This window comes from Oncorhynchus tshawytscha, linkage group LG20 (genome assembly GCF_018296145.1).
Source record: "Oncorhynchus tshawytscha isolate Ot180627B linkage group LG20, Otsh_v2.0, whole genome shotgun sequence".
Taxonomy (NCBI): Eukaryota; Metazoa; Chordata; class Actinopteri; order Salmoniformes; family Salmonidae; genus Oncorhynchus; species Oncorhynchus tshawytscha.
In genome coordinates, this window is record NC_056448.1 from 11,819,426 (window position 1) to 11,845,757 (window position 26,332).

Here is a 26,332-nt window from a genome sequence, read left to right on the forward strand (position 1 = left end):
TAAAACAACCCATAAACTCCAGTCACATTCTGTATAAATGGAGAGAAACAGAGACGGGGAGGGTTGTATACACGAAGTAGAAAGGATCAAATACATGTTTCTGCCAATGTTTCCGTTTATTTGTTGGTGGTCCTCAAATTCCCTTTTCTTATGTTAGTAATTTGACTGGCAAGTATACCAAATATAAACAAGTCTTCCAGCAACAACACGCTTATTTCTTCACTCGTGCTTAAACCATTTTTATTTCACCCGAAGGATGTGGCAATCAAAACATGAAGGGAAGTGGAAACTCTAAGGCAGAGAGAGAGAGAGAGAGAGAACTGAGTATTTGTATGTCTTTCGGTTGTTGAGTGATCAATTTACTTTTTTCACATCTTTCCCCGCTTTATCTTCTCTGAGCCACAGGGCTTCAATCTTCAGAACTATGCATTTCTGACTTCCGCCTATGTTGTGTCCAGTCTTTCTTTTTCCTTAATAGAGTGACAGAGGTCTCTCGGACACCAACCTGGTCTCATAGACTAGACGTAACATATTAAATGTAAATCCAAGACACTCAAATTAATATGATATGTTACATTGGGTATGGTTACATAAGACAGAAGGTTACTTAAGGAAAAAACGGAAGAGGGAAGGTCGGGGTGTATGGGTAGGCGTATCACGCCATATAACGAATCTCATCACGGACACCTTTAGCATTTTAGCTGACTAGCAACTTTGCAACTACTTACTTCTTTTGAGCTACTTTACAACTACTTAGCATGTTACTAACCTTTCTCCTAACCCTAACCTTAACCCTTTAACCTAAATCTTCACCCCTAACCTAGCCAACGTTAGCCACCTAGCTAACGGTAGCAACAACAAATAGAAATTTGCAACTTATGATACATATTGCAAAAACGTAACATACTGTACGTTTTGCAATTCGTAACATATCATGTGAATTGTAATTCATAACGAAATGGGCGATGGACATACACAAATGAATACATACTATACGAAATGTAACATATCATACTAAATGTAGGGAGCCAGATTTACATGTACTCTTTTACGATTACGCCTGAATCCAGGTTGGCGACACTTAGTGCTTCGATGTCCATTGTGACGGGTGTCAGAGGGCCCGCAACTAAAGCCTTTCAGGGACCCTGTCAGGATAACACACAACTAGGTCTCTGAGAAAGAACTGAGCTTGTCCCTCTGTTACTACTCATCAGTTAAGACTGCCTATACAGTCCTACTAAAGTCACAAGCCTGGGCCCATTGCACATAGCTTCAAGGCCAGTTCAATTGCTCTCATCTTACCAGCTCTGTCTTCCACCTTACTTTAGCCGTAGGCTACCTGTGTTGGTATGCCAGGCCAGGCCAGCCACTGACTGATGGAGTAGTCCCCTGCAGTCTCTCCACAGAGTTCCCCCGTTGCTTTCCACCTCTACCTCTACCTCCACATCATTAGCTGTTCCACCTCCACCTCTTCTTCCACCTTCAGCTCCACCTATGGGTGGACTTAGTGATTCGGAGGCCCCCTGCAGGGGCCAGTCTGAGTTTCTTGTAAGCTAGCCTCGTCGACAACCAGGCTCCCCTAATACGGGTAAGCCTGGGGAAGTTCACAGCAGAGAAATAGCTAAGTAGGTAAATCAGTGACATTTCGCTACACGTCAAACCAATCAAATGCCGTTTTTGGGGACGCAGCTCCAATAGTGCCCAAAAGATTAGTGTCGCATGTGCAACAAATATTTTTTACCATGGAATTACCTGTATACCTTTTACGTGGAAATTCCCTATTCACTTCTATATATCTTTCGAGCCAGTACCGGGTTACTTTCAGACGAGTCCTGTAGAGAAAAATGGAGAACACCATTGTGTTCGTGAGAGTCTCATATTTCCTTAGAGGGGTCATATTAATTTTGTAGGCCAAACCATTTGGACACTACAGATGTGTTCGTGAGAGAACCATTTTCGAGACAGTCTGACAAACACCCCTGACTGTACTGTAGCTCTGTACTGTAGCTCTGTACTGTAGCTCTGTACTGTAGCTCTGTACTGTAGCTCTGTACTGTAGCTCTGTACTGTAGCTCTGTACTGTAGCTCTGCCCTCTGCAGATGCAGTGGATTGAGCTCATGCCGACAGATATCTCAAGCTTAAACAGACAGATTTGGATGGGGATTTTTTTTGTATTCATTTATTTATTTGACCTCGAATGGAGCAAAACAAAGTTAATGCCCAGCTCATGAGGCCCCTTGATGATGTGAGGCCTGAGGCAATTGCCTCTTCTGCCTAATGGTAAGTCTACCAATGCCTCCACCTCTACATAATCAGCAATGATCAACAGCCTGCCAGGGCTAACCTTTCCCTCAAATCAGAATGGATCCTTCTTCCTCTGCTATTAGAATGGATCCCTCTAGCTCTGCTATTCGAATGGATCCTTCTTCCTCTGCTATTAGAATGGATCCTTCTTCCTCTGCTATTAGAATGGATCCTTCTTCCTCTGCTATTAGCATGGATCCTTCTTCCTCTGCTATTAGAATGGATCCTTCTTCTTCTGCTATTAGAATGGATCCTTCTTCCTCTGCTATTAGAATGGATCCTTCTTCCTCTGCTATTAGAATGGATCCTTCTTCCTCTGCTATTAGAATGGATCCTTCTTCCTCTGCTATTAGAATGGATCCTTCTTCCTCTGCTATTAGAATGGATCCTTCTTCCTCTGCTATTAGAATGGATCCTTCTTCCTCTGCTATTAGAATGGATCCTTCTTCCTCTGCTATTAGAATGAATCCTTCTTCCTCTGCTATTAGAATGGATCCTTCTTCCTCTGCTATTAGAATGGATCCTTCTTCCTCTGCTATCAGAATGGATCCCTCTTGCTCTGCTATCAGAATGGATCCCTCTTGCCCCGCTATTAGATTGACCTGAATGGATTACTGTAGCTCCTCTCTCTCCTGGGCTTCCTGGCAGACCCAGGGCACCTCATAGATAGCCACAGTCCCTCTGGAGACTAATGGAAACTCTGGACTAGTCCCCCCCCCCCTTGTCCCGCTCCCTCCCCTCCCTCAAACAGATGGTTTAATCAGGGGCTAAGTAACACTCAGGGCTGATAAATTCAGGTGGTGGTTGGGTGGTGGTGGTGGTGGGGGGGACATGTACAGTGATCAATGTTAACACTGTGAGGCGGGTGGTGTCATAAAGGCTGTCCTCTGTGGACCCGGACTATTCTTTCCCCTCCACTGTGATTTGTGGTACGTTCGTGACTGTTTGGGTGTGTGTTATTGTGATTTATTGCAGCCCACGTTTCCCTTCTGCTAAAATGACATGGACTCTCATTGGCCAGTGATTTACCTGACTCCACTTTCCTCTCCATGGTTACTCTAGATACCTGTGACCTGACCGACAGGTCAGGGGATGCTTTATAGTTCTACCTGGTGGTTTATTCCTATGCAACTTTACTGTGACATTCTGTACTTGTTGCGACCTCAGAATGACTTGCCACCATTCTTGAGGTATTTCGATCGCGTCATTAAACACCATAGAGACGCTGAAATGGGTACACAAGCAAATGAAATGAATGACTTCTCAGAAAAACCAACAAAAAATGTCCTTCGATTGACCTAGGTAATTAAACCCGTTATACTGAACCTAGAAGCTGAAATTGTATGTGTTTGTGGCGTTGTTATTTTTCACAAAACTAGTAAAACTCACATTCATCTAATTAAGTTTCACCTTGGTAATTCTCTCTGGTCGCCAGTCCTCTAGTTTACATCTGCATCAGGGTTTATAGGTTTATTAAGTGAGAGAGAGAATGTGTCGAAATAACCCATGACTGTGAGACTTCTGTAATTTCGACAGGACAAGAAGCCAAACACCATGCACTTAGCATAATGGCAGTCAAATGTGGTGGTAGCTGGGGCCTGTAGGGAGGCCTGGGGAGGCAGAGGTATTTCTGTGGTGTAACAGGGAATGGTGTGACTCCCACAGGAATGTCTACTCAGCCTTATACCCTGCTGCTCACCCAGCTCCACATCGCCTGAGCCTGGGAGAGGAGGAGGAGGAGGAGGAGGAGGAGAACAGAGAGGAAGGAGACACGGTTCATAAATATCACTCAGGAGCTACTCATTTCACTCTCTGTTCCCTCATTTCTCTCTCACACACACACTTCTCTCTCTCTGATAAAAAAAAACAGCATACTGACGAAATCCCCCAAAGCTACTGTACATCTGAATACGTTTCCCTCAATCTTATACGCACGATCCAATCTTTTAATTTCATACTTGATCTTTACGGAAATTGGTTTCAATGCAAACTTTCCATTTCAGCATGAAATGCACCATATGCTCCTCAAGACAGACATGAGGTTGAAATGGAACTTCAGTTCTCCTAGTGTTTGTGTTTCAGGGCTATTTGGTCCCTGGTGCTGATTCGGCTGTTATGGTGTACAGTGGGGTTTTGGCTAAAGTCTGGTGCTAATGTATTTTGTTATGAGAACATCTCAGAGTTAAGCTCTTCTCCTCCAGCAGGGGATGTCGAGTGGTGAGATGATCAATAAACTGTTTGAATTCCAGGTCTCTCTCTTTTGATAGTCCTCTAACTGAAACCAGCTGAAGTCCAGCTTTGGGAAGAGGCATTTGGACTCGATATCAAATGGGTGGACAGACTATGTACGGACTAGAGAGATAATTAACATGTATAACCTTAAATCCCAGAACAGGCTGGCTACTGAGTGACTCAGAGAGTTATATTTATGTCATGGAATTGAGACTTCTTCTGTAATAGTTCCAAATGTCTGCCGGACAGATTTACACCATGGAGAATGACTGGAGAGTTGTTAAATGCTCAGCCACCTTAAAATAGTCCCCATTGTCTACATAGTTCTGTATTCAAACTCTGCCAATGGCTGTACTATAGTATTGGCATTTCAGAGGCTTTCTGAGTGATTCTTCTCTTGGCATTCCTCTCTCCTTCAGTCTGACAGTATGCCGGCCTGCCAGCCTGCTGCCCAACATCACAACTCTTTAATAGCACTGGTTTGATCGCACTCAAACCAATGCATTCTCTCTTTCTCTCTCTCTCTGTCTCTCTCTCTCTCTCTCTGTCTCTCTCTCTCTCTCTGCCTCTTTCTCTCTCTGTCTCTCTCTCTGTCTCTCTCTCTGTGTCTCTCTCTGTCTCTCTCTCTCTCTCTCTCTCTCTCTCTGTCTCTCTCTCTGTCTCTCTCTCTCTCTCTGTCTCTCTCTCTCTCTCTCTCTCTTTCTCTCTCTCCTCTCTGTCTCTTTCTCTCTCTGTCTCTCCCTCTCTGTCTCTTTCTCTCTTTCTCTCTCTCTCTCTCTCTCTCTCTCAGTGTCAGCAGCAGTTTCAGACATGCCAGTGGGGAGCAGTCACATAGTGTGGATGTAGGCATCAAATCCACTCTTTTCCACTTTGTGGTTTCTATTTTGCTCAAATTACAATGGTGATGAGGAGACCATTTCTGAACCAGCTGGGAGGAACATTTTGTGGTTACTTCCATAAAAGACGTTTCACTATCCATCTGTCGATGCTTACATTTTCTTTATCTGCGTGTCAGCAGATCTCCTTTCTTTCAGAATCCAAAAAACAAAATGCTAAAGCCATCTAAAACCATAAATCGTCAATTTACGTTCGCACAAGATGTCTGTAACAGCCCTATGTTATGTCCTTCCAGAATCTGTCTACAAAAGTTGGTGGAACCCTTAACTACCCCAACGGATGGTTTCCATGGATACTGAGAGGTGCTTAGAGTAGTTCTGACCCAAAGAAATTTGTATAGCTCTCTCACAACATCACAACCACATTGACTATCCTTGACTCTCTGTCTATGACTTTCTGAAGGGTAATATTCTGTTGTAAATCTGTCAATTTTACAGTCCTCCTTATTTCCAGTACCCACTATGTCTGTCCAATAGCTCACTAATTATCATGGTTCCTTCTGGCACCAGAGGGTGGCAGAGACCGCTCTAGAGACGCGGTGCGGCATCTGTTGGAGGCTCGTCGGGTTCGAGAGACCCTACCGTACCTGGTGGACTGGGAGGGCTAGGGTCCCGAGGAGCGGGCGTGGGTGCCTGCCCTGGACATCCTGGATCCGGGTTTTGTTAGAGACTTCAAACAATTACGTGGTGGTCTTCATGGCTCCGCGGCTGGAGTCACTCCTAGATGTCCTTGTTAAAATATATGTGTTTTCTGTGGTCCTTTGGAGAAGCTTGAATTGTTTACCGTGTGCGTTCGTTACCTGAGTGAGTTTTCGAGACTTAGTGTTTGTTATTTTGGAAAGTGTAGTGTGATCCTGCGGCTTCCGTTTCTCAGTAAAGTATTATGTGTATCCTTAACCACTGATTCCTCGTCTGGTCTCTTCTCTGCACCTGGGTCCAACCTTACCACGTCACAGCAAGCTTTTGCCACAACATGGACCCAGCAGAGATCACGCAGACATGTCCTCCTCGTTCCATACCGATCGGGCCATGATCGCCTACATCATCTCTCTACTCTCGGGCAAGGTCCTGGCGTGGGCAACAGAGGTGTGGGAACAGCAGCCACCATCTTGCAGATCCATAGTAGCCTTCACTTCTTCGACCACCCGGCCAAGGGGCCAGACCAGTGTCTGACTTCGCCATTGAGTTCCACACCCTCGCCCCCAAGAGTGGGTGGAATACAGCAGCACTGGTTACCGATTTCCACCAATGCTTACAATCTGGTGAGAATCAGGGAGGGAGATGAGTGGAGGATTGCCTTTAACACCCTAGTGGCCACTATGAATATTTGGTCATACCCTTATCGAACTCACCGGGAGTCTTTCAAGCATTGGTCAATTACACCCTGAGGGACATGTTGAATCGGTTCATCTTTGTTTACCTCGACGACATCTTGATCTTGCCAAGTCCTGAGACGCCTCCTGCAGAGTCAACTATACGCCAAGATAGAGAAGTGTGAGTTCCACGTATCCCAGGTTTGCTTCCTGGGTCACATTATCTCTACGGCAGGAATCCATATGGACCCCGTAAAGATTGAGGCGGTTGCCGGCTGGCCCCGTCCCACCTCACTCAAGCAGGTCCAGCGGTCCCTCGGGTTTGTCAATTTTTACCGACGTTTTATACGCAACTTTGGTGCGGTGGCAGCGCCTCTCGCGGTCCTTACCCGCAAGTCCCAGACCCATTTTTGCTGGACCCCTGAGGCTGACAGGGCATTCATGGAGCTCAAGGGACGTTTCACCTCTGGACCCATCCTCGCTCACCCTGATCCGACTCGTCCCTTTGTGGACGGAGGAGGACGCCTCATACACCGGAGCAGGGGTGGTCCTTTCACAGTGGTATAAGGATTCTGTGGTCCTTTACAGAAGCTTGAATTGTTTACCGTGTGCGTTCGTTTCCTGAGTGAGCTTTTCAGGCTGTGTGTGTGTTTTTTTTTTCAAGTATACTGTGATCCTGCGGCTTCCGTTTCTCAGTAAAGTATTATGTGTATCCTTAACCACTGATTCCTCGTCTGGTCTCTTCTCTGCACCTGGGTCCAACCTCACCACGTCACTCTGATGGCATGCTCATCTGGCCCTACAGCAGAAATACCTGAATACCATTTAATTTACATCTGATGACATAAAGAGAGTTTGATGTATAACTCCATTCACAATGCACAAATATGCTTTTCTTCTTGGTTTTGCCCTGAGGGTGGCTGAGGGGTTGAAACTCCACAGGAAACCCTTGACTTCTAGAGACACAGTGTACTTTCAGAGCATATGGGATTTCCAGCTTGGCTTACCTTTCAGCTCTGGGCTTCCTTTGCTTTGTAAGCAGGGCTGGTCCATGCTTGGTTTAACAGTGATAGTCAAGAGTTGGCTTCATGTGAGCTCCTCCAGCCCATTCTCAGGGATTACACACTGGCAGGGAGTTACGTGTGTGCGTGTGTGTGTGCTCTTTGACACTATGGGCTACAACTTGGTGTCCTAAAAAATGTCTCACCGAGCTGCCTGTACATTTAAATTCACAAACAGTACTCAACAAAATGTTTACAGATTTAAAGAAAAATAAACACTACAACATTAACTGAAACATGTTTTTTTGCTACAGGAACAGTGTTATTCTAGACTATTCATTAAATGTGGTTACTGGGTTTGATTAAATGGGCTCCTGTGTCAGACAGTTAAAATGATAAGCAGAACAGGGACATTGCAGGCTGTGGAAAGTGCTGTCACTGGAGTTTGGGAGTACGAGTGTGTACTTAATACTCCACTGAGTCTGTTCTCTAGCAATTGTAGCGCTACAGCTCCCTTCCCCCTGTCCTCCTCTTACACAATCTACCTCAAGCCCAGTCTCTCTCTCTCTCTCTCTCCCCCCTCACTCTCTCCAAATCTCTCTCCTCTCAAGCCCTCTCTCTCCCTCTATGCCCCCCTCCCTCTCTCTCTCTCACTCCCCTGCTCTCTTTCTCACTCTCCTCTCTCTCCTCCTCTCCCCCTCTCTCTCTCTCTCTCTCTCCAAATCTCTCTCCCCTAACCCTCCCTCTCACTCTCCCTCTCTCTCTCACTCCCCCCTCTCTCTCTCACTCCCCCTCTCTCTCCTTCTCTCTCTCTCCCCCTCTCTCTTACTCCCCCCTTCTCCCTCTCTCTTTCTTTCACTCCCCCCCTCTCTCTCTCGCTCTCTCTCCCTTCTTGTCACCATATTATTTCTGCAGCTCCTCTGCCAGACCGTATCCCAGCAGGTGGTGATATATATCTAATGAGCTTTGGGTTCCAGTGTAGCATGACGCCCCCCCCAGTCCCGGTCCTGCCCTACTCCATCAGGCTCACACACTGGAGAACTAGTGGCTTTTTATTAGAGGAGGGAGAGTGATCCCTTTCTCAGCAGCTCCCTGCCATCCACCTCTGATTCTTCAGGCTCTCTGTGCAATGAGAGGACAGAAAGAGAGAAAGAGAAGTCAAGCTTTATTTCTCACAGAGACTGCTCTATTGGCCCGATGCAGTACTGTATTTGCTAGCTGCGCACTGAGAACGACAGTCTAAAACCTTCTAAGTCTTTTTTTAATCAAAAGACACCAGTGAAATAGTTCAGCATCCTCATTATTACATACATCATGTGTAGAACGTGAGGGATATGTTAATGTTTATTTATGGTTGGTTGCCATTTTTGTCCTCCAGATCTCAGGAAGACGTTTGACCAGGAGCCCCTGGGAAAGGAAGTGTCTCTGGAACAGGAAGTTCTTCTTCAGTGCCGCCCACCAGAAGGGATCCCTGCTGCTGAGGTAAGGGTTAAAGGTTATGGCTAAAAGGATCAGTGATTTACTGGTATTTTGTCTTCATATGAATGAAGTAAAGTAAGTAACCTTCGCTGGTTTATACAGGCACTCACCAAGTAAACCCTGAACATGCAGAACTTAGTTGTGTCTCTGGAGCGCTACTGTAAGCAGTAAGAGCCTAAAGCTGTGGCCCCATAATGTCAGCTACACTGGGGCCTCACTTCTTAACCAGGTCTCTACTCCTCCCTAACAGATGGCAACTCCAGCTCCTTTCTGCTGATCTTAACGTATAGAGCTGGCTCTGCCGCAGCAATATGACAAACCAATAAGACGTATAACTCTTACAACAACAAATTGGTTTCCGGCCTCATTGTGTCCCTTTTTTTTTTACCCACCTATTCGGTCAGAGGAAATCTTACAAGTGCACTTCCTGCAGGGAAGATTAGCCGAATCAATTGGTTTGGCTAAGTTTAGTCTCAGAGCTACTTCCTCACCCCTGTGTTCGCCATGCTTCCTAATGTGTTATGGCTGACACCATGAACCACATTCCTGGAGGCTTATTTGAATATAGCATGTATTAATAGTAATTGTTAGAATCTTAAGAGGGTGTATCTTTTAAGTGGCCTGGTAGATTTGAGATGAAGTTGTTTCTGTCTCAGATATGCATACCTTTCAGGATGTCTTACTTAAATAAATTGGGCAATGGTTGGGCATGTCATCACAACGTGGCTAAGCGAGGGGAAACGTGAAGTTATCTGCAATGAGAGCAAGGCTCCTGAACAGGGCCACCGTGTATTATCCTCCCTCTGTCAAGTAGCACTTCTCCCTACCCCTCCATTCCACTACCTAACAACGTTGTGGTGAATTCAAAGGCCTTCGTTATAGATTACAGGGACCGAGAGTGAGAGAGTGAGAGAGTGGGAGCGTGAGAGAGTGGGAGAGTGAGAGAGTGAGAGAGTGAGAGAGTGGGAGAGTGAGAGAGTGGGAGAGTGGGAGAGTGGGAGAGTGGGAGAGTGGGAGAGTGGGAGAGTGAGAGAGTGAGAGAGTGAGAGAGTGGGAGAGTGAGATGTTCTAACTTGTTCTACTAACACACTGAAGCATCAGGACCAGAACATCCAATCAATCAGAATAAAACTAATTACAACACAATCAAAACAAAACTACTTTGCCTATTGGCTAACTATTTGACCATGGTTACTGATCAAAACCTTAGAAAAACCTTGACAGTACAGGCTCAGTGAGCACAGCCTTGCCATTGAGAAGGGTAGACACAGGAAAACCTGCCTCCCTGTAGAAGAAAGGCTGTGCAACCACTACACCACAGCAGAACCTGAGACAGAGCTGAATTTCCTGACAAAATGTCAAAGATATAAAACAATTAGATAGTGTCATTTCCCCAAATTTGAAACCCTTATTCAAGGTTTCAAAGACCTCTCTGATGAGAGTAGGCTACCCGTCCTGTTGGGGGAGGACGCAGAGAGCTGTGGGTTGGCAGCGCACTACATTGCTGCCTGCCATAAGTTGAGGGACAGTGTCTGACAGACCAACCAACCTGCACATGACCTCTATGCTTATTGTTAAATATGTGGTTATTTTGACCTTTGGTTATTGCTGTTACTGTTGTCAATTTTGATTCTTATTATCTTAATATTGTAAATATCCAAAGTAAGCTTTGGAAATATGTACATTGTTACGTCATGCTTATAAAGCAAGTTGAATTGAATTGAATTGAGAGAGAGCCAGAGAGAGAGAGAGAGAGATTGAGCCAGAGAGAGAGAGAGATTGAGCCAGAGAGAATAAGTATCCTTTGGAGTGAGTTCTTCTCAGGTCTGAACTCTGAAAAGGCCTGTGACTGACCTGGAAAAGCTGAGTTAAGTGAGTGGGACTTCATTGCCTTTATCCTCGGTGAGAAGTGCTGACAAAACTAAACGGAGAGAAAAGTTTGGGCCAAAACTCTTGGAAACTCTACTTCTTACTTCTTCTAATAGGCTTTTTTCTATCGGTGATTCCAACTGTTTGTGTCAGCGTGATTCCAATCAAGCTTCTTCGCTCTGATTGGCTCAGTGGGATAATTCATTCTGATGACACACCTGTGACAGAGCAGAGAGAATCAATGATATCACTGCCATCATCAACGAAGGTGCCTGAAGTCTGAATGGAATGACAGATTGTATGGAATAAAAATGGAGGGGATACTGTATTGAAGTGGAAGCCTAGGCAGGTGTCCAGCGTCATTAATTATTCACACACTTGCTTACCTCACTTGAATAAAGACACCAGTCCATTACCCTTATTTTTCTTATTTTCTGAAGTAAAACACAGCTGTTGAAAGAGAAAATAGACCCAAACTGATCCTGAGAGCCTTTTTCCTCTCTCTCTCTCTCTCTCTCTCTCTCTCTCTCTCTGTCTGTTTGTCAGGCATTTTCTCACAGAAACGCTTTAGGAACCCGGCTAGGGAAAAACAGATGGGCCCAAGTCTGTGGTTGCATATGCATCTGCAGAAATATGTAGCAGAGTCACTGCAGAGGAAAGAGCTGTCGTATTCCAGCTACAGGGAGATGGAGAGAGAAGAGCTGTCGTATTCCAGCCACAGGGAGACAGAAAGGGAGGGAGAGAGAGAAGAGCTGTTGTATTCCAGCCACAGGGAGACAGAGAGGGAGGGAGAGAAGAGCTGTTGTATTCCAGCCACGGGAGACAGGAGAGGGAGGGAGAGAAGAGCTGTTGTATTCCAGCCACAGGGAGACAGAGAGGGAGAGAGAGAAGAGCTGTTGTATTCCAGCCACAGGGAGACAGAGAGGGAGAGAGAGAGCTGTTGAGCTGTTGTATTCCAGCCACAGGGAGACAGAGAGGGAGAGAGAGAAGAGCTGTTGTATTCCAGCCACAGGGAGACAGAGAGGGAGAGAGAGAAGAGTTGTATTCCAGCCACAGGGAGACTGTTGTATTCCAGCCACAGGGAGACACAGGGAGACAGAGAGAGGGAGAGGGAGGGAGAGAAGAGCTGTTGTATTCCAGCCACAGGGAGACCTGTTGTATTCAGCCAGGGAGACAGAGAGGGAGAGAGAAGAGCTGTTGTATTCCAGCCACAGGAAGACAGAGAGGGAGGAAGAGGATTTCCAGAGAGAAGAGCTGTTGTATTCCAGCCACAGGGAGACGGAGAGGGAGGGAGAAGAGCTGTTGTATTCCAGCCATAGGGAGACAGAGAGGGAGAGAGAAGAGCTGTTGTATTCCAGCCACAGGGAGACAGAGAGGGAGGAAGAGAAGAGCTGTTGTATTCCAGCCACAGGGAGACAGAGAGGGAGGGAGAGAGAGAAGAGCTGTTGTATTCCAGCCACAGGGAGACAGAGAGGGAGGGAGAGAAGAGCTGTTGTATTCCAGCCACAGGGAGACAGAGAGGGAGGGAGAGAGAGAGCTGTTGTATTCCAGCCACAGGGAGACAGAGAGGGAGGGAGAGAAGAGCTGTTGTATTCCAGCCACAGGGAGACTGGAGAGGGAGGGACTAAGAGCTGTTGTATTCCAGCCACAGGGAGACAGAGAGGGAGGGAGAGAAGAGCTGTTGTATTCCAGCCACAGGGAGACAGAGAGGGAGAGAGAGAAGAGCTGTTGTATTCCAGCCACAGGGAGACAGAGAGGGAGAGAGAGCCACAGGAGAGAGGGAGGGTTGTATTCCAGCCAGGAGACAGGGAGACTTCACTGTAGCCAGGTCTAGAGAGGGAGAGAAGAGCTGTTGTATTCCAGCCACAGGGAGACAGAGAGGGAGGGAGAGAAGAGCAGCCAGTTGTAGAGAGAGGAGAGAGAAGAGCTGTTGTATTCCAGCCACAGGGAGACAGAGAGGGAGGGAGAGAAGAGCTGTTGTATTCCAGCCACAGGGAGACAGAGAGGGAGGGAGAGAAGAGCTGTTGTATTCCAGCCACATGGAGACAGAGAGGGTTGTAGGAAGAGAGGTCTAAGAGCTGTTGTATTCCAGCCACAAGGAGACAGAGAGGGAGGAGAGAAGAGTTGTATTCCAGCTACAGGAGACTGTTGTATTCCAGCCACAGGGAGCCAGAGAGGGAGGGAGAGAGAGCTGTTGTATTCCAGCCACATGGAGACAGAGAGGGAGGGAGAGAAGAGCTGTTGTATTCCAGCCATTTCAGAGAGACAAAGATGGAGGGAGAGAGAGAAGAGCTGTTGTATTCCAGCCACAGGGAGACTGTTGTATTCCAGCCAGGACAGAGGGAGAGAGAGAGAGCTGTTGTATTCCAGCCACAGGGAGACAGAGAGGGAGGGAGAGACTGTTGTATTCCAGCCACATGGAGACAGAGAGGGAGGGAGAGAAGAGCTGTTGTATTCCAGCCACTGGGAGGGAGACAGAGTTGTATTCAAAGATGGAGGGAGAGAGAGAAGAGCTGTTGTATTCCAGCCACAGGGAGACAGAGAGGGAGGGAGAGAAGAGCTGTTGTATTCCAGCCACAGGGTCTACAGAGAGTTGTATTCCAGCCAGGGAGAAGAGCTGTTGTATTCCAGCCACAGGGAGACAGTTGTATTCAGAGAGGGAGAGAGAGAAGCCACAGAGCTGTTGTATTCCAGCCACAGGGAGACAGACAGAGGGAAGAGCTGTTGTATTCCAGCCACAGGGAGAAGGAGAGGGAGGGAGAGAAGAGCTGTTGTATTCCAGCCACAGGGAGACAGAGAGGGAGAGAGAAGAGCTGTTGTATTCCAGCCACAGGGAGACAGAGAGGGAGAGAGAAGATCTGTTGTATTCCAGCCACAGGGAGACAGAGAGGGAGGGAGAGAAGAGCTGTTGTATTCCAGCCACAGGGAGACAGAGAGGGAAGAGCTGTTGTATTCCAGCCACAGGGAGACAGAGAGGGAGGGAGAGAAGAGCTGTTGTATTCCAGCCACAGGGAGACAGAGAGGGAGAGAGAAGAGAGCTGTTGTATTCCAGCCACAGGGAGACAGAGAGGGAGAGAGAAGATCTGTTGTATTCCAGCCACAGGGAGACAGAGAGGGAGGGAGAGAAGAGCTGTTGTATTCCAGCCACAGGGAGACAGAGACAGAGAGAGAGAAGAGCTGTTGTATTCCAGCCACAGGGAGACAGAGAGACAAAGATGGAGGAAGAGAGAAAAGAGCTGTTGTATTCCAGCCACAGGGAGACAGAGAGGGAGAGAGAGAAGAGCTGTTGTATTCCAGCCACAGGGAGACAGAGAGGGAGGGAGAGAGAGAAGAGCTGTTGTATTCCAGCCACAGGGAGACAGAGGGAGAGAGAAGATCTGTTGTATTCCAGCCACAGGGAGACAGAGAGGGAGAGAGAGAAGAGCTGTTGTATTCCAGCCACAGGGAGGAAGAGAGAGAAGAGCTGTTGTATTCCAGCCACAGGGAGACAGAGAGGGAGAGAGAGAAGAGCTGTTGTATTCCAGCCACAGGGAGACAGAGAGGGAGGAAGAGAGAGAAGAGCTGTCGTTTTCCAGCCACAGGAAGAGAGAGAGGGATGGAGAGAGAGAAGAGCTGTTGAGGGTTGTTGGGTTTGGATCCAGTGGGTTGGAAGTTGTCTCCGTGGCTCTTTCACTAGAAGGCTATGCCCAGGCCAGGGCAGAGAGGGTGAGGCAGGCAGGCAGTCAATGCCAGGCAGCGAGGCGGTGGCCTAATGTTCCCATTCTGCCCATGTCTTACAGCACTATGCTAAATCACTTAGATGGATTCTCATGGACTCAGTTTTATTTTCCAGGCGTACTGTAGATGGTGCTACGCGAGGATTCACATCACATTTTCGAATGAAAACAAAACATAATACTGTACTCACGCACACACACACACACACGCACGTACTGTACACACACACATACAAACACACAGTTTGACCTGTTATGGACCTTGGATGCTGGGAGCAGCTTTTGTATTTTTTGTGGTCTTTCATTACTGTATTGGATTGAACATGACAGCTGATGATGCAATTTCAGGTAGTCAGTTTATTGGCAATGTATGTCAAAATCACAGTAGTAATTACTATTGAATTATTCATGTTTTCTGAGGACAACCATTTCTATCTACTCTGGTGCTGTTTTAAAGGGGATTTTCAAAATTTAATCCATAATGGCATCTACTGTATGCACCACACCCTCCACAATTATGGGATAATCTCTGATAATCTGAGATTACACAGGTAGCCTACTTCTCCTGTTGACCTTTTACAATATTAATCTGCTCCCAGTTTTTTTTTGTCTATGTCCTTTTCCAATTATTGGATTTATGTAACATTGAAGCACATACTCCTGAAAATATGAAAATGTATTGTGAATACAAAATACTGGTATATGAGTGGTTTAAAAGCACCACTTTTGATGTGTTTTGGTGGTTTAAAAGCGCTGACATCATCAATGCTTTGATGCTGACCTGCAGTAGCCAAAATAATCTGCATTGGCACAACAAGTTATAATGATTCCTCTACAGCAAGAAACTGCATACTTTCTGCCCACTGTGGCTTTCTGCCCACTGTGGTGATACAGCATACTTTCTGCCCACTGTGGTGATACAGCATACTTTCTGCCCACTGTGGTGATACAGCATACTTTCTGCCCACTGTGGTGATACAGCATACTTTCTGCCCACTGTGGTGATGCAGCATACTTTCTGCCCACTGTGGTGATACAGCATACTTTCTGCCCACTGTGGTGATGCAGCATACTTTCTGCCCACTGTGGTGATACAGCATACTTTCTGCCCACTGTGGTGATACAGCATACTTTCTGCCCACTGTGGTGATGCAGCATACTTTCTGCCCACTGTGGTGATGCAGCATACTTTCTGCCCACTGTGGTGATGCAGCATACTTTCTGCCCACTGTGGTGATACAGCATACTTTCTGCCCACTGTGGTGATACAGCATACTTTCTGCCCACTGTGGTGATGAGCATACTTTCTGCCCACTGTGGTGATGCAGCATACTTTCTGCCCACTGTGGTGATGCAGCATACTTTCTGCCCACTGTGGTGATGCAGCATACTTTCTGCCCACTGTGGTGATGCAGCATACTTTCTGCCCACTGTGGTGATACAGCATACTTTCTTCCCACTGTGGTGATACAGCATACTTTCTGCCCACTGTGGTGATACAGCATACTTTCTGCCCACTGTGGTGATGCAGCATACTTTCTGCCCACTGTGGTGATGCAGCATACTTTCTGCCCACTGTGGTGATACAGCATACTTTCTGCCCACTGTGGTGATGCAGCATACTTTCTGCCCACTGTGGTGATGCAGCATACTTTCTGCCCACTGTGGTGATGCAGCATACTTTCTGCCCACTGTGGTGATACAGCATACTTTCTGCCCACTGTGGTGATACAGCATACTTTCTGCCCACTGTGGTGATGCAGCATACTTTCTGCCCTCTGTGGTGATGCAGCATACTTTCTGCCCACTGTGGTGATGCAGCATACTTTCTGCCCACTGTGGTGATGCAGCATACTTTCTGCCCACTGTGGTGATGCAGCATACTTTCTGCCCACTGTGGTGATACAGCATACTTTCTGCCCACTGTGGTGATACAGCATACTTTCTGCCCACTGTGGTGATACAGCATACTTTCTGCCCACTGTGGTGATGCAGCATACTTTCTGCCCACTGTGGTGATGCAGCATACTTTCTGCCCACTGTGGTGATGCAGCATACTTTCTGCCCACTGTGGTGATACAGCATACTTTCTGCCCACTGTGGTGATGCAGCATACTTTCTGCCCACTGTGGTGATGCAGCATTCTTTCTGCCCACTGTGGTGATGCAGCATACTTTCTGCCCACTGTGGTGATGCAGCATACTTTCTTGTTGTGAGAAAGAAACAGAAAAAGATGAACATCCCCAGTACACAGTACACAAACACAGGGGATGGGTTGAGACAGAGGAGGAATAATCCTTCAGGCCTCACAGATCCTTTACCCAGCTAGCCCTGATGCTACACATTGATGTCTGATGAACCGATAGATATTGGAACAAACACACACTCCCACTCTAACTACTCAACACACACACACACAAAAACGAACCTTGTGGAGACATACAGTTCAGTCCCATTTTCCCTAACCCGTACCCTACCCTAACCCTGACCAATAAACCTATCCTTAACCATAACCCTGACCTTATCCATTACCCTGACCTTAACCCTAACCCTGACCTTAACCCTAACCCTGACCTTAACCCTGACCTTAAACCGAACCGTAACCCTAAACCTAGCTCCTAACCCTAAAACTAACCCTAGCTCCAAACCTTAACCCTAAAACTAACCCTAGCTCCTAATTCTAACCCTAAACCTAATTCTAACCCTAACACTAATTCTAACCTTAACCCTCATCCCCCTACAGCTTGTGGGGACTAACAAAATGTCCCCAAGTTGGACTTCTGGTCCCCACTAGTATAGTTAAACACACACAGACGCACATGCACGCGCACACACACACACACACACACACACACACACACACACACACACACACACACACACACACACACACACACACACACACACACACACACACACAACAAACACACACAAAGAAAACAAGCTGCAGCAGACATTTATTTTGGCTCCTCTCACCAACATTACCAATGAGGCTTTGGCCTGAGAGTACTGAAATACTGGGATTGAGGTTTCTGAAATAGCACAGCAGTTGAGTCATTTATATAAGTCTTACTGTGTGCTCTGAATACATTAGACATAAACCAGGCTCCCCTAAAAGTCATTGTTACATGTGTTTCCATCCCCATACATATTTAATGTACTTAATCAAGAGCAGAGGAAAAATGAAATCCGAGAGGCTATTCTAGTGGGAGTAATGGTTTGGTGAGACCACCATTTTGGTTTCTCATGGTTTCTGTAAAGCTCACTCAAGAGAGATCAGGCTAGAAGTGAGGGAGTAGGGGGGATATAGATAGAGAAGAAGGAGAGAATGTTGGACCCTTTCATTACCTTTGTAAGGCCTTGTCATTAAAGCCCTGAGGGCATAAAGGGTCAGCTCACACCAGTGGTACACAGTCTCCTCCTTTCACACCATGAAGATGTGGCAAGCAGCTCCTAAAACCAACTTACATCTGCCTCCTGAAAGAATGTGGCTTTATCATTCTCCCTCTCTCTCTCTCTTTTCTTCTCTCTTTTCTTCTCTTCCTACCCTCCGTCTCTCGCTCCACTTCAAAGCACTTGTCACAGCCCCCAGATAAAGACAGGGTTCAGGGGTGACGTGGCGCAGCCGCTTTGCTGCTGAGCCTGTTGCCATGGAAGCAGGCTTTTAATTCCGGCATCTCGTCGTCTGCTGGGGTCCTGCCGTGTTATCATGGGTAACGAGTCATTGGTGCTCCACGGGGAAGAGGCCCCTCTAAGTCCAAACGGATTTACACACCAGAGGAGAGGAGAGAAGAGGAGAGGGGATGAGAAGAGGAGAGGGGAAGAGGGGATGAGAAGAGAAGGAGAGGAGGGGAGAGGAGGAGAGGAGAGAAGCGGAGAGGGGATGAGAAGAGAAGGAGAGGAGGAGAGGAGAGAAGCGGAGAGGGGATGAGATAGGGCTAGGAAACAGAACCATGTCTATATTTTTTACATTTGAGTTATTTAGCCGACAGTCTTATCCAGAGTTACTTATAGTCATTGCATTCATCTTACCACATATCAGTCATAGTCAGTACATTTTCCCTCAATTAAGTTCTCCCAGGGTCTTGAATCTGATGCGAGCCTCGACTGGGAGCCAGTGGAGAATGCGGAGGTGGTAGGTGACATGGGAGAACTTGGGAAGGTTGAACACCAGGTAGGCTCTCACCTACATATCCTCTCACCCATAGTAAAACACATTTGTTCCAAATTAATCTAACAATGGTCAAATTAGTGAACTCATTGCTCATTGTTTTCACTGAATCATTGTTCATACTAAAAAGGAAGACGTTTTACGTGTCCCCACCCGATTGTGTTTTTTGTTTGTTTATTTGCATTTTTGTATTTATTTTGTACATAATGTTGCCGAAAATGATCGAAACTAACTTCTGGACATCAGGACTCCGATTACTCACCACGGACTGGCAGAATCATTTTGTTCCTTTGACGAGTCTAACGAGTTTGGAGGGTAAAATCCATCGTTCCACGGTTTCTGGTTGGGGAAGGTTTTAATAGTTGATGTGGGTACAACATCACCGATGCACTTGCTAATAAACTCGCTCACCGAATCAGCGTATTCATCAATGTTATTGTCCGACGTTATGCAGAACATATCCCAGTCCACGTGATCGAAGCAATCTTGAAGCGTGGAATCAGATTGGTCGGACCAGCGTTGAACAAACCTGAGCGCGGGCGTTTCCTGTTTTAATTTCTGTCTATAGGCTGGGAGCAACAAAATGGAGTCGTGGTCAGATTATCCAAAATGTTTTTCGCCCGGGTAGCGCATTCGATATACTGATAAAATTTAGGGAGTCTTGTTTTCAGATTAGCCTTGTTAAAATCCCCAGCTACGGGGATGTGATTATAATCGAAGAAAATTATCTTGGTAGATAATGAGGTCGACATTTGATTGTAAGGAATTCTAGGTCAGGTGAGCAAAAGGACTTGATTTCCTGTATGTTGTTATGATCACACCACGTCTCGTTAATCAGAAGGCATACCCCCCCCGCCCTTCTTCTTACCAGAGAGATGTTTGTTTCTGTCGGCGCGTTGCGTGAAGAAACCAGGTGGTTGTACCGACTCCGATAGCATGTCTCGAGTGAGTCACGTTTCTGTGAAACAAAGAAAGTTACAATCTCTGATGTCTCTCTGGAAAGCAACCATTGCTTGGATTTCGTCTACCTTGTCAAGAGACTGGACGTTGGCGAGTAGTAAACCCGGGAGCGGTGCACGATGTGCCCGTCTACGGAGCCTGACCAGAAGACCGCTTCTTCTGCTCCTCCTGCGGTGCCGTTGTTTTGGGTCGCCGGCTGGGATCCGATCCATTGTCCTGGGTGGTGGACCAGACAGAGGATCCGGGAAAGTCGTATTCCTGGTCGTAATGTTGGTAAGTTGACGTTGCTCTTATATCCAATAGTCCCTCCCGGCTGTAAGTAATAAAACATAAGATTTCCATCATTATGTTTGCCGATGACACAACAGTGGTAGGCCTGATCACCGACAACGATGAGACAGCCAATAGGGAGGAGGTCAGAGACCTGGCCATGTGGTGCCAGGACAACAACCTTTCCCTCAACGTGATCAAGACAAAGGAGATGATTGTGAACTACAGGAAAAAGAGGACCAAGCACGCCCCCATTCTCAGCAACAGGGCTGCAGCGGTGCAGGTTGAGAGATTCAAGTTCCTTGGTGTCCACGTTACTAACAAACTAACATGGTCCAAGCACACCAAGACAGTCGTGAAGAGGGCACAAAAAAATCTATTCCTCCTCAGGAGACTGAAAAGATGTGGCATGGGTCCTCAGATCCTCAAAAGTTTCTACAGCTGCACCATCGAGAGCATCACTGCCTGGTTGCATCACTGCCTGGTATGGCAACTGCTCGGCCTCCGACCGCAAGGCACTACAGAGGGTAGTACATCACTGGGGCCAAGCTTCCTGCCATCCAGGACCTCTATACCAGGTGGTGTCAGAGGAAGGTCCTCAAAGTTGTCAAAGACTCCAGCCACCCTAGTCATAGACTGTTTGCTACCTAATGGCAAGCGGTACCGGATCGCCAAGTCTAGGTCCAAGAGGCTTCTAAACAGCTTCTACCCCAAAGCCATAAGACTCCTGAACACCTAATCAAATGGCTACCCAGACTAATTGCCCCCCCCTCTCTTTTACACCACTGCTACTTTCTGTTGTTCTGTGCATAGTCGCTTTAATAACTCTACCTACATGTACATATTACCTCAACTAACCGGTGCCGCTGCACATTCATTTTGTACCGGTACCCCCCTGTATATGGTCTCGCTATTGTTATTTTACTGCTGCTCTTTAATTTCTTATCTCTTATCTTATTCTTATCTGCATTTTTTTCAACTGCATTGTTGGTTAGGGGCTCGTAAGTAAGCATTTCACTGTAACCTGTTGTATTCGGCGCATGTGACTAAAAAACATATGATTTGATCTGATTTGATTTACAGTCTATTTCATACACACCAATCTAGAAAAGCTTGAATCCCTGGCCAGTCCAGTTTGCACTTTTTCTCTCATGCTGTGTAACTGGTAGTCTAAATATACTTTTAGCCCCGGTCCCTCTTCACAGGGAAGGCTAAGGTGTAAAGTACACAACAGGCCGTCAGTCAGGTCACCGTGCCAGTGAACAGCAGAGTGCTTCTCCGCACACCATCAGATGAGCAGAGGAGACAAGGCGAGGGTGGAGGGTATGAGCCCTTTTGAGTGCCTGGTCATTGGAGGAACAGTGGAGGAACAGGACGTGTGTGTTCATTAGTGCGACCCAGGGGAGAGTGTGTGTCAGGAGGCCAGACCTAATCCCCATGGCAACCAACCCAATGACTCCCCTTCAGGATGCTGCTTGTCAATCATCTCAGTCGTGATGTGTTCCTGGGGTATGATTCACGGCTCTGGCTCGCTTTCTCAATTTCTCTCTTCTTTCTGTTTTTTTGCTCTTTCTCATTCTTTTGTTGCTCTCTGCTCTCTCTCCTTCTCTTTGTGTGTCTCAGAGTCGCAGAGTCAAACGTGAACAAACATCCATTTGTAAAGGCTCCAACAGGAATGTCACAGGTAGATGAAAGAGAGGAACACAGTACAGTAGTACAATAGCACCTAGGTCTCTTAAAAGTCCTGCAGGGGATAATAACTCCTCTTCTTGTAGGTTAGACATGTTCCCTTCCCATGTTCCCTCCTCTTCTTGTTATGATCAATGTTCCCTTGAAGTTGTGCGCATGTGCGGCCGTGCAGCTCCCCCGGGACTGCCACGCAGAAGTAATATTAGCCTGCGCAGAGAAGAACGAGATTGAACTTCCCTAGACTTTTTAGAGTTTTCCTCGCTAGCTAACACTATCAATGTTTCCCTTTACTTTGGGAATTGTGACACTTTCAACGCAACATACAGAAACAAAAGTAACTATGCAAGACTTAGTTTGCAAAACGAACTATGCACAAGATTTTTTTGGAGGCAGAATGCATCGGAGTAGGATTCTATTGCATTGACAGGCACGACTCAGGCCCGTACTCTACACAGACCGGTGCGCCATAACACAATCAGAGCCGCAGTAGGCCTACAGTGTATGAAAATGGACCATTGCCATATATGGATCTGTGCCATTCACTTTAAACTGGACTATGTGTACAGCGTGAACGGACGTGAGTAGTTTATTATGAGATCAAAGTGAGAGCTACATGTAGTGACGTGTGCACATTTGTACATATCCTTTGCTAGTTAGTGAGTTATTAGCCCAGTTATAGATAATTTGTAGTCAGCAATGGGGGAGTGATTGTTCCTTACAGGGGGAGCATAAAACGTGTGCATTTCTAGACATCTTTGAAAAGCGAGTCAGGTAAAGAGCTTTTTTTTGTTGGTGTTGACGGGGCAATGTTGTATTTTGAAACGGATCTGAATAAGCGAAGTTGCAAATAGGCAGAGGGTAACATAAGTACTGATTCTCAGTAATAATGGTATGGGAATAATGCTGCATTTTAATTTGTAAAGTGGTTTCTTGCATCAAACATTTTCAGTCACCTCCTTGTCTGAAGGACAATTGGATTCGTCTCATGGTATGTAGGCCTACATTGAACACCACACTGCTTCTGTAGGCTGAATGGTAGAACAGATATTTCCATGTTAAAATGTCATGGGATGCATTTTCTCCATTGTTTTTGATGGTAAGCAACTCTGGTAGGCCTATATTATGATCAAATAGCCACAGTAGGCTAATTGACCACTGTCTGAAACTAACTTAAAGCGTCTACACAGCCTCAGGGTTCACAGTAAACGCGCGCCGGAAGTTGCGCTCAGCAGACCTGAAAATTGCTCAGTGGCACATTTTGTTTTGAGGGAACATTGGTTATGAGCAGGCCTGAGTTATAGGGTACCTATCAAGACTTTAGGTACTTCACCACCCACCCAGGACAGGGTTCTCAGTGAGCTAAGAATGAGAAATGAGCAAGGCTACCACAGCCAACAGCAGTCAACACAATGAACTAACCGAAGGCAAACCTCGGACTAACGTCTATTATACTCATCCATAACTCCCCCTCATTCAGGGTACATCAGATGTACTGTTGTTTTCCACTTCACTCTGATCTTATGCATAAATATGGAGAAGGGCATCACATTTATGTATATCTTTATACCCAGTAAACCCACAGCTCTCTCCTTTCTGTCATATTAGTATTTATACACATTGATTCGGCACATATTTCCACATTCGTAGTCAGGACAGATTTAGGGCATATGGTTTGTTGTCTAGCTCGCTGTGAGTGAATAATCATTCTGTACGCTTGTGTAGCTCGTTCTCCAGATGTGTAATTTGTGTGTGTAGTGGAGATGTGTAGTAATATAGATGACTATATGAATAAATGACACAGGTGCTTACTCAGAGAGATCAGTCAGTCACACAGTGAAGGACTTCTACAGGCTTGTACAGAAAATATCCAGTTTTACTTCACTTGGAATATATTCCCTCAGTGATTACTCTCATTTTCCCTTCCATCCAAATGATCCAACCACCCGGCCCATTTTCAGTGCTTTCCACCCACAGCTTGCCATGGGTTTGTCTTGTATAAATGCAAAAACAAATACGTTTTGCACTCACAGGTCTACATCTTCGTCTCCACCACTAACAACATTTCACAAGATGGGGTTGTTAGGTGTGGTAGCAAGGAGCTCTGCAACCCACCCACAAGGTTCAACCAGCAGTTATCCCTCAGTCTGTTAGAGGGGACAGAGAGCTGTAATGACAGCAGCACCAGGACTAGAGACGGTATGGACAGGTCTTGGGCAGTGGAGGTGGCTTACCCAAACCCAGTAGACAATTAGAGCTGAAGACGAACCTCTCTGACACAGCTGACCTCCACTGTCCCCTTGGCCTCCAGTGGTAATGAGGACGTCTGTGCCTGATAGTGCCTCCTGTTAGTGTTCTGACTGGACACACACACACACACACACACATACTAGGCTACACACACACATACACACATACTAGGCTACACGCAGGCACACACAAACACACACACGTCTCCAACCACATCGATCCATCATCATCTTCTTCTCCACGTGCAGGATCTTGTGGGCGTGCCGGTGTGTGCGCATGTACTGCATGTTCATAACCGGCATGTTTTTTTGTCTTGTAAGCAGATTAGAATACGGTACTCATTGTTCTTAAAACAATACGTTTTGCCTTTCAAAAAGGAAGCAATTTAATAATTTGATTAAATGATTTGATAATCATTTCACATCCCTCTAATCTACACAATACAAAACACACCGAGAGAGTCTTAGTAATTAGGAGATAAGAATGAATTGTGTGATTTTGAATCTCGTATTACCCTGGCCTGAATCCAGTCATTTATCTGAGAGTACAGTAGGTGTTCATGAGGCGCTACTAGCTAGGTTCTTCCTCTCTCTCTGTCCGTCCTCTTCATCTCTCCTCTCCCACTCTTCCTCCCACACCATAAATTGTCATTACGGTATGACTTTATCTCTTCTCAATCCTCTTTTCTTCTTCCCTCTCTCTCTCTCTCTCTCTCTCTCTCTCTCTCTCTCTGTTCTCCCTTTCTCTCATTCCCTCTCCTTCTGGCAGCCTCATTCACTCACCTGCATGTATTATGGTTTTCCAGTCTCTCGCTCTCTCCCTCATCCTCTCTCTCTCTCTCTCTCTCCCTCGCTCGTCCTCTCTCTCTATTTGTCTCCCACTCTCACTCTACTTCTGTTTCTTTCTCTCTCTTTCACTGTTTATTTTCTCATCTCTGACATAAAGACTCCCTCCCTCTCTTTATGACAGTTGACATGTGGCTATTTCCCTGCGTTAACGACTAGAATTGTGCCAATTACCTCCCGGAATGTGCCGGTGCCAATCAGCCGGTAACAAGCTCGGTGCCAGCATCTCTGTGTTTGTGTGTGTGTCTGACAGGGGGTGTGAACGTTTTTTGAGTTATTTTGATCACTCATATGATGGTTCTAAAATGTGTTATTGTCTCTTCTAGGCATCCATGGTCACACGCTTACTAGTTATAATTATATTAATAAAAGTGTAAAGATGACTCATATTGAGTGAACAGTGCATTGACTTTGAGTGACAAATATGAGCCGTGGCAGTCTTTACACATGCGCGTGCACACACACACTCACACACACACACACACACACACACTTTCCTTTCTTTTTTGACAAGAGTTTCCACCTCCTTGTCTCTCCTCCTCGCCTCTCCTCATCGTCTCTCCCTCCCTCTCCCAAGCTCTTTTGTTCTGTTTTTAATTACCCTCACACCGCTTCTGAACGCAGCCTGTTTGGAGAGGTTGCTTCTCTGATTGGTGCAAAATTAGATAACCACCTCTCTGTGCCGACTGTCAATCCCCATTACAAGAACAGGCTTTTCACATACCAAAGCCTGTGGTTGACAGAACAATGTGTCAATCAACTCCATCATGTCTTTGACTCTTTTTCTTCTTACCGTCATCTCCCTCGTTTGCTTCATTGGAAGCTTTGTCACAACCCCTTTTAGTCGACTCATCAGTACAAAGAGAGAACAGTCTCAAAATGGCCATCAGTCAGTACTACTGTCAGGCTTTCCTTTCTTTTTTTAAACACGGAGGGAATCTTCACATGTGACGTGATCGGCCTGGCGTGTCATATTTGTCAGCCTCGTTCACTATTTAATTCAGATGTTCTGAATGGCCGTGTTCCCTTTAGTGTGAGGCAAGGTGAGTGTGTATTCCGTTGGCACACAGAGGACCACACATACTCACCACACACAGGGGAACACACACACAGCTCCATCAGGACAAGGGTAAAAAAAATAACATAACCACTGTCCCAGCAGGCCGAGGCCAATCGGCGTCCCACTCAGCTGTGCTAAACACACACACACACACACACACACACACACACACACACACACACACACACACACACACACACTGCTTCCACGGATTTCTGTTTGTGTGTGTTGTTTGCTTGTTTTCCTCAGTAAATGTAGTGATGCGTTTAATCACTTGTG

General features: G+C 46.3%; 1 protein-coding gene across 1 annotated transcript in view; it reads left to right on the forward strand.

Annotated features, from left to right (window-relative positions):
* The window catches only part of unc5c (unc-5 netrin receptor C), a 184,326-nt gene that overhangs the window by 112,197 nt on the left and 45,797 nt on the right, over window positions 1–26,332 (forward strand). Inside the window, 1 exon segment of the mRNA XM_042302190.1 lies at window positions 9,126–9,229. Within this exon segment, the coding sequence (XP_042158124.1) occupies window positions 9,126–9,229 (104 nt within the window).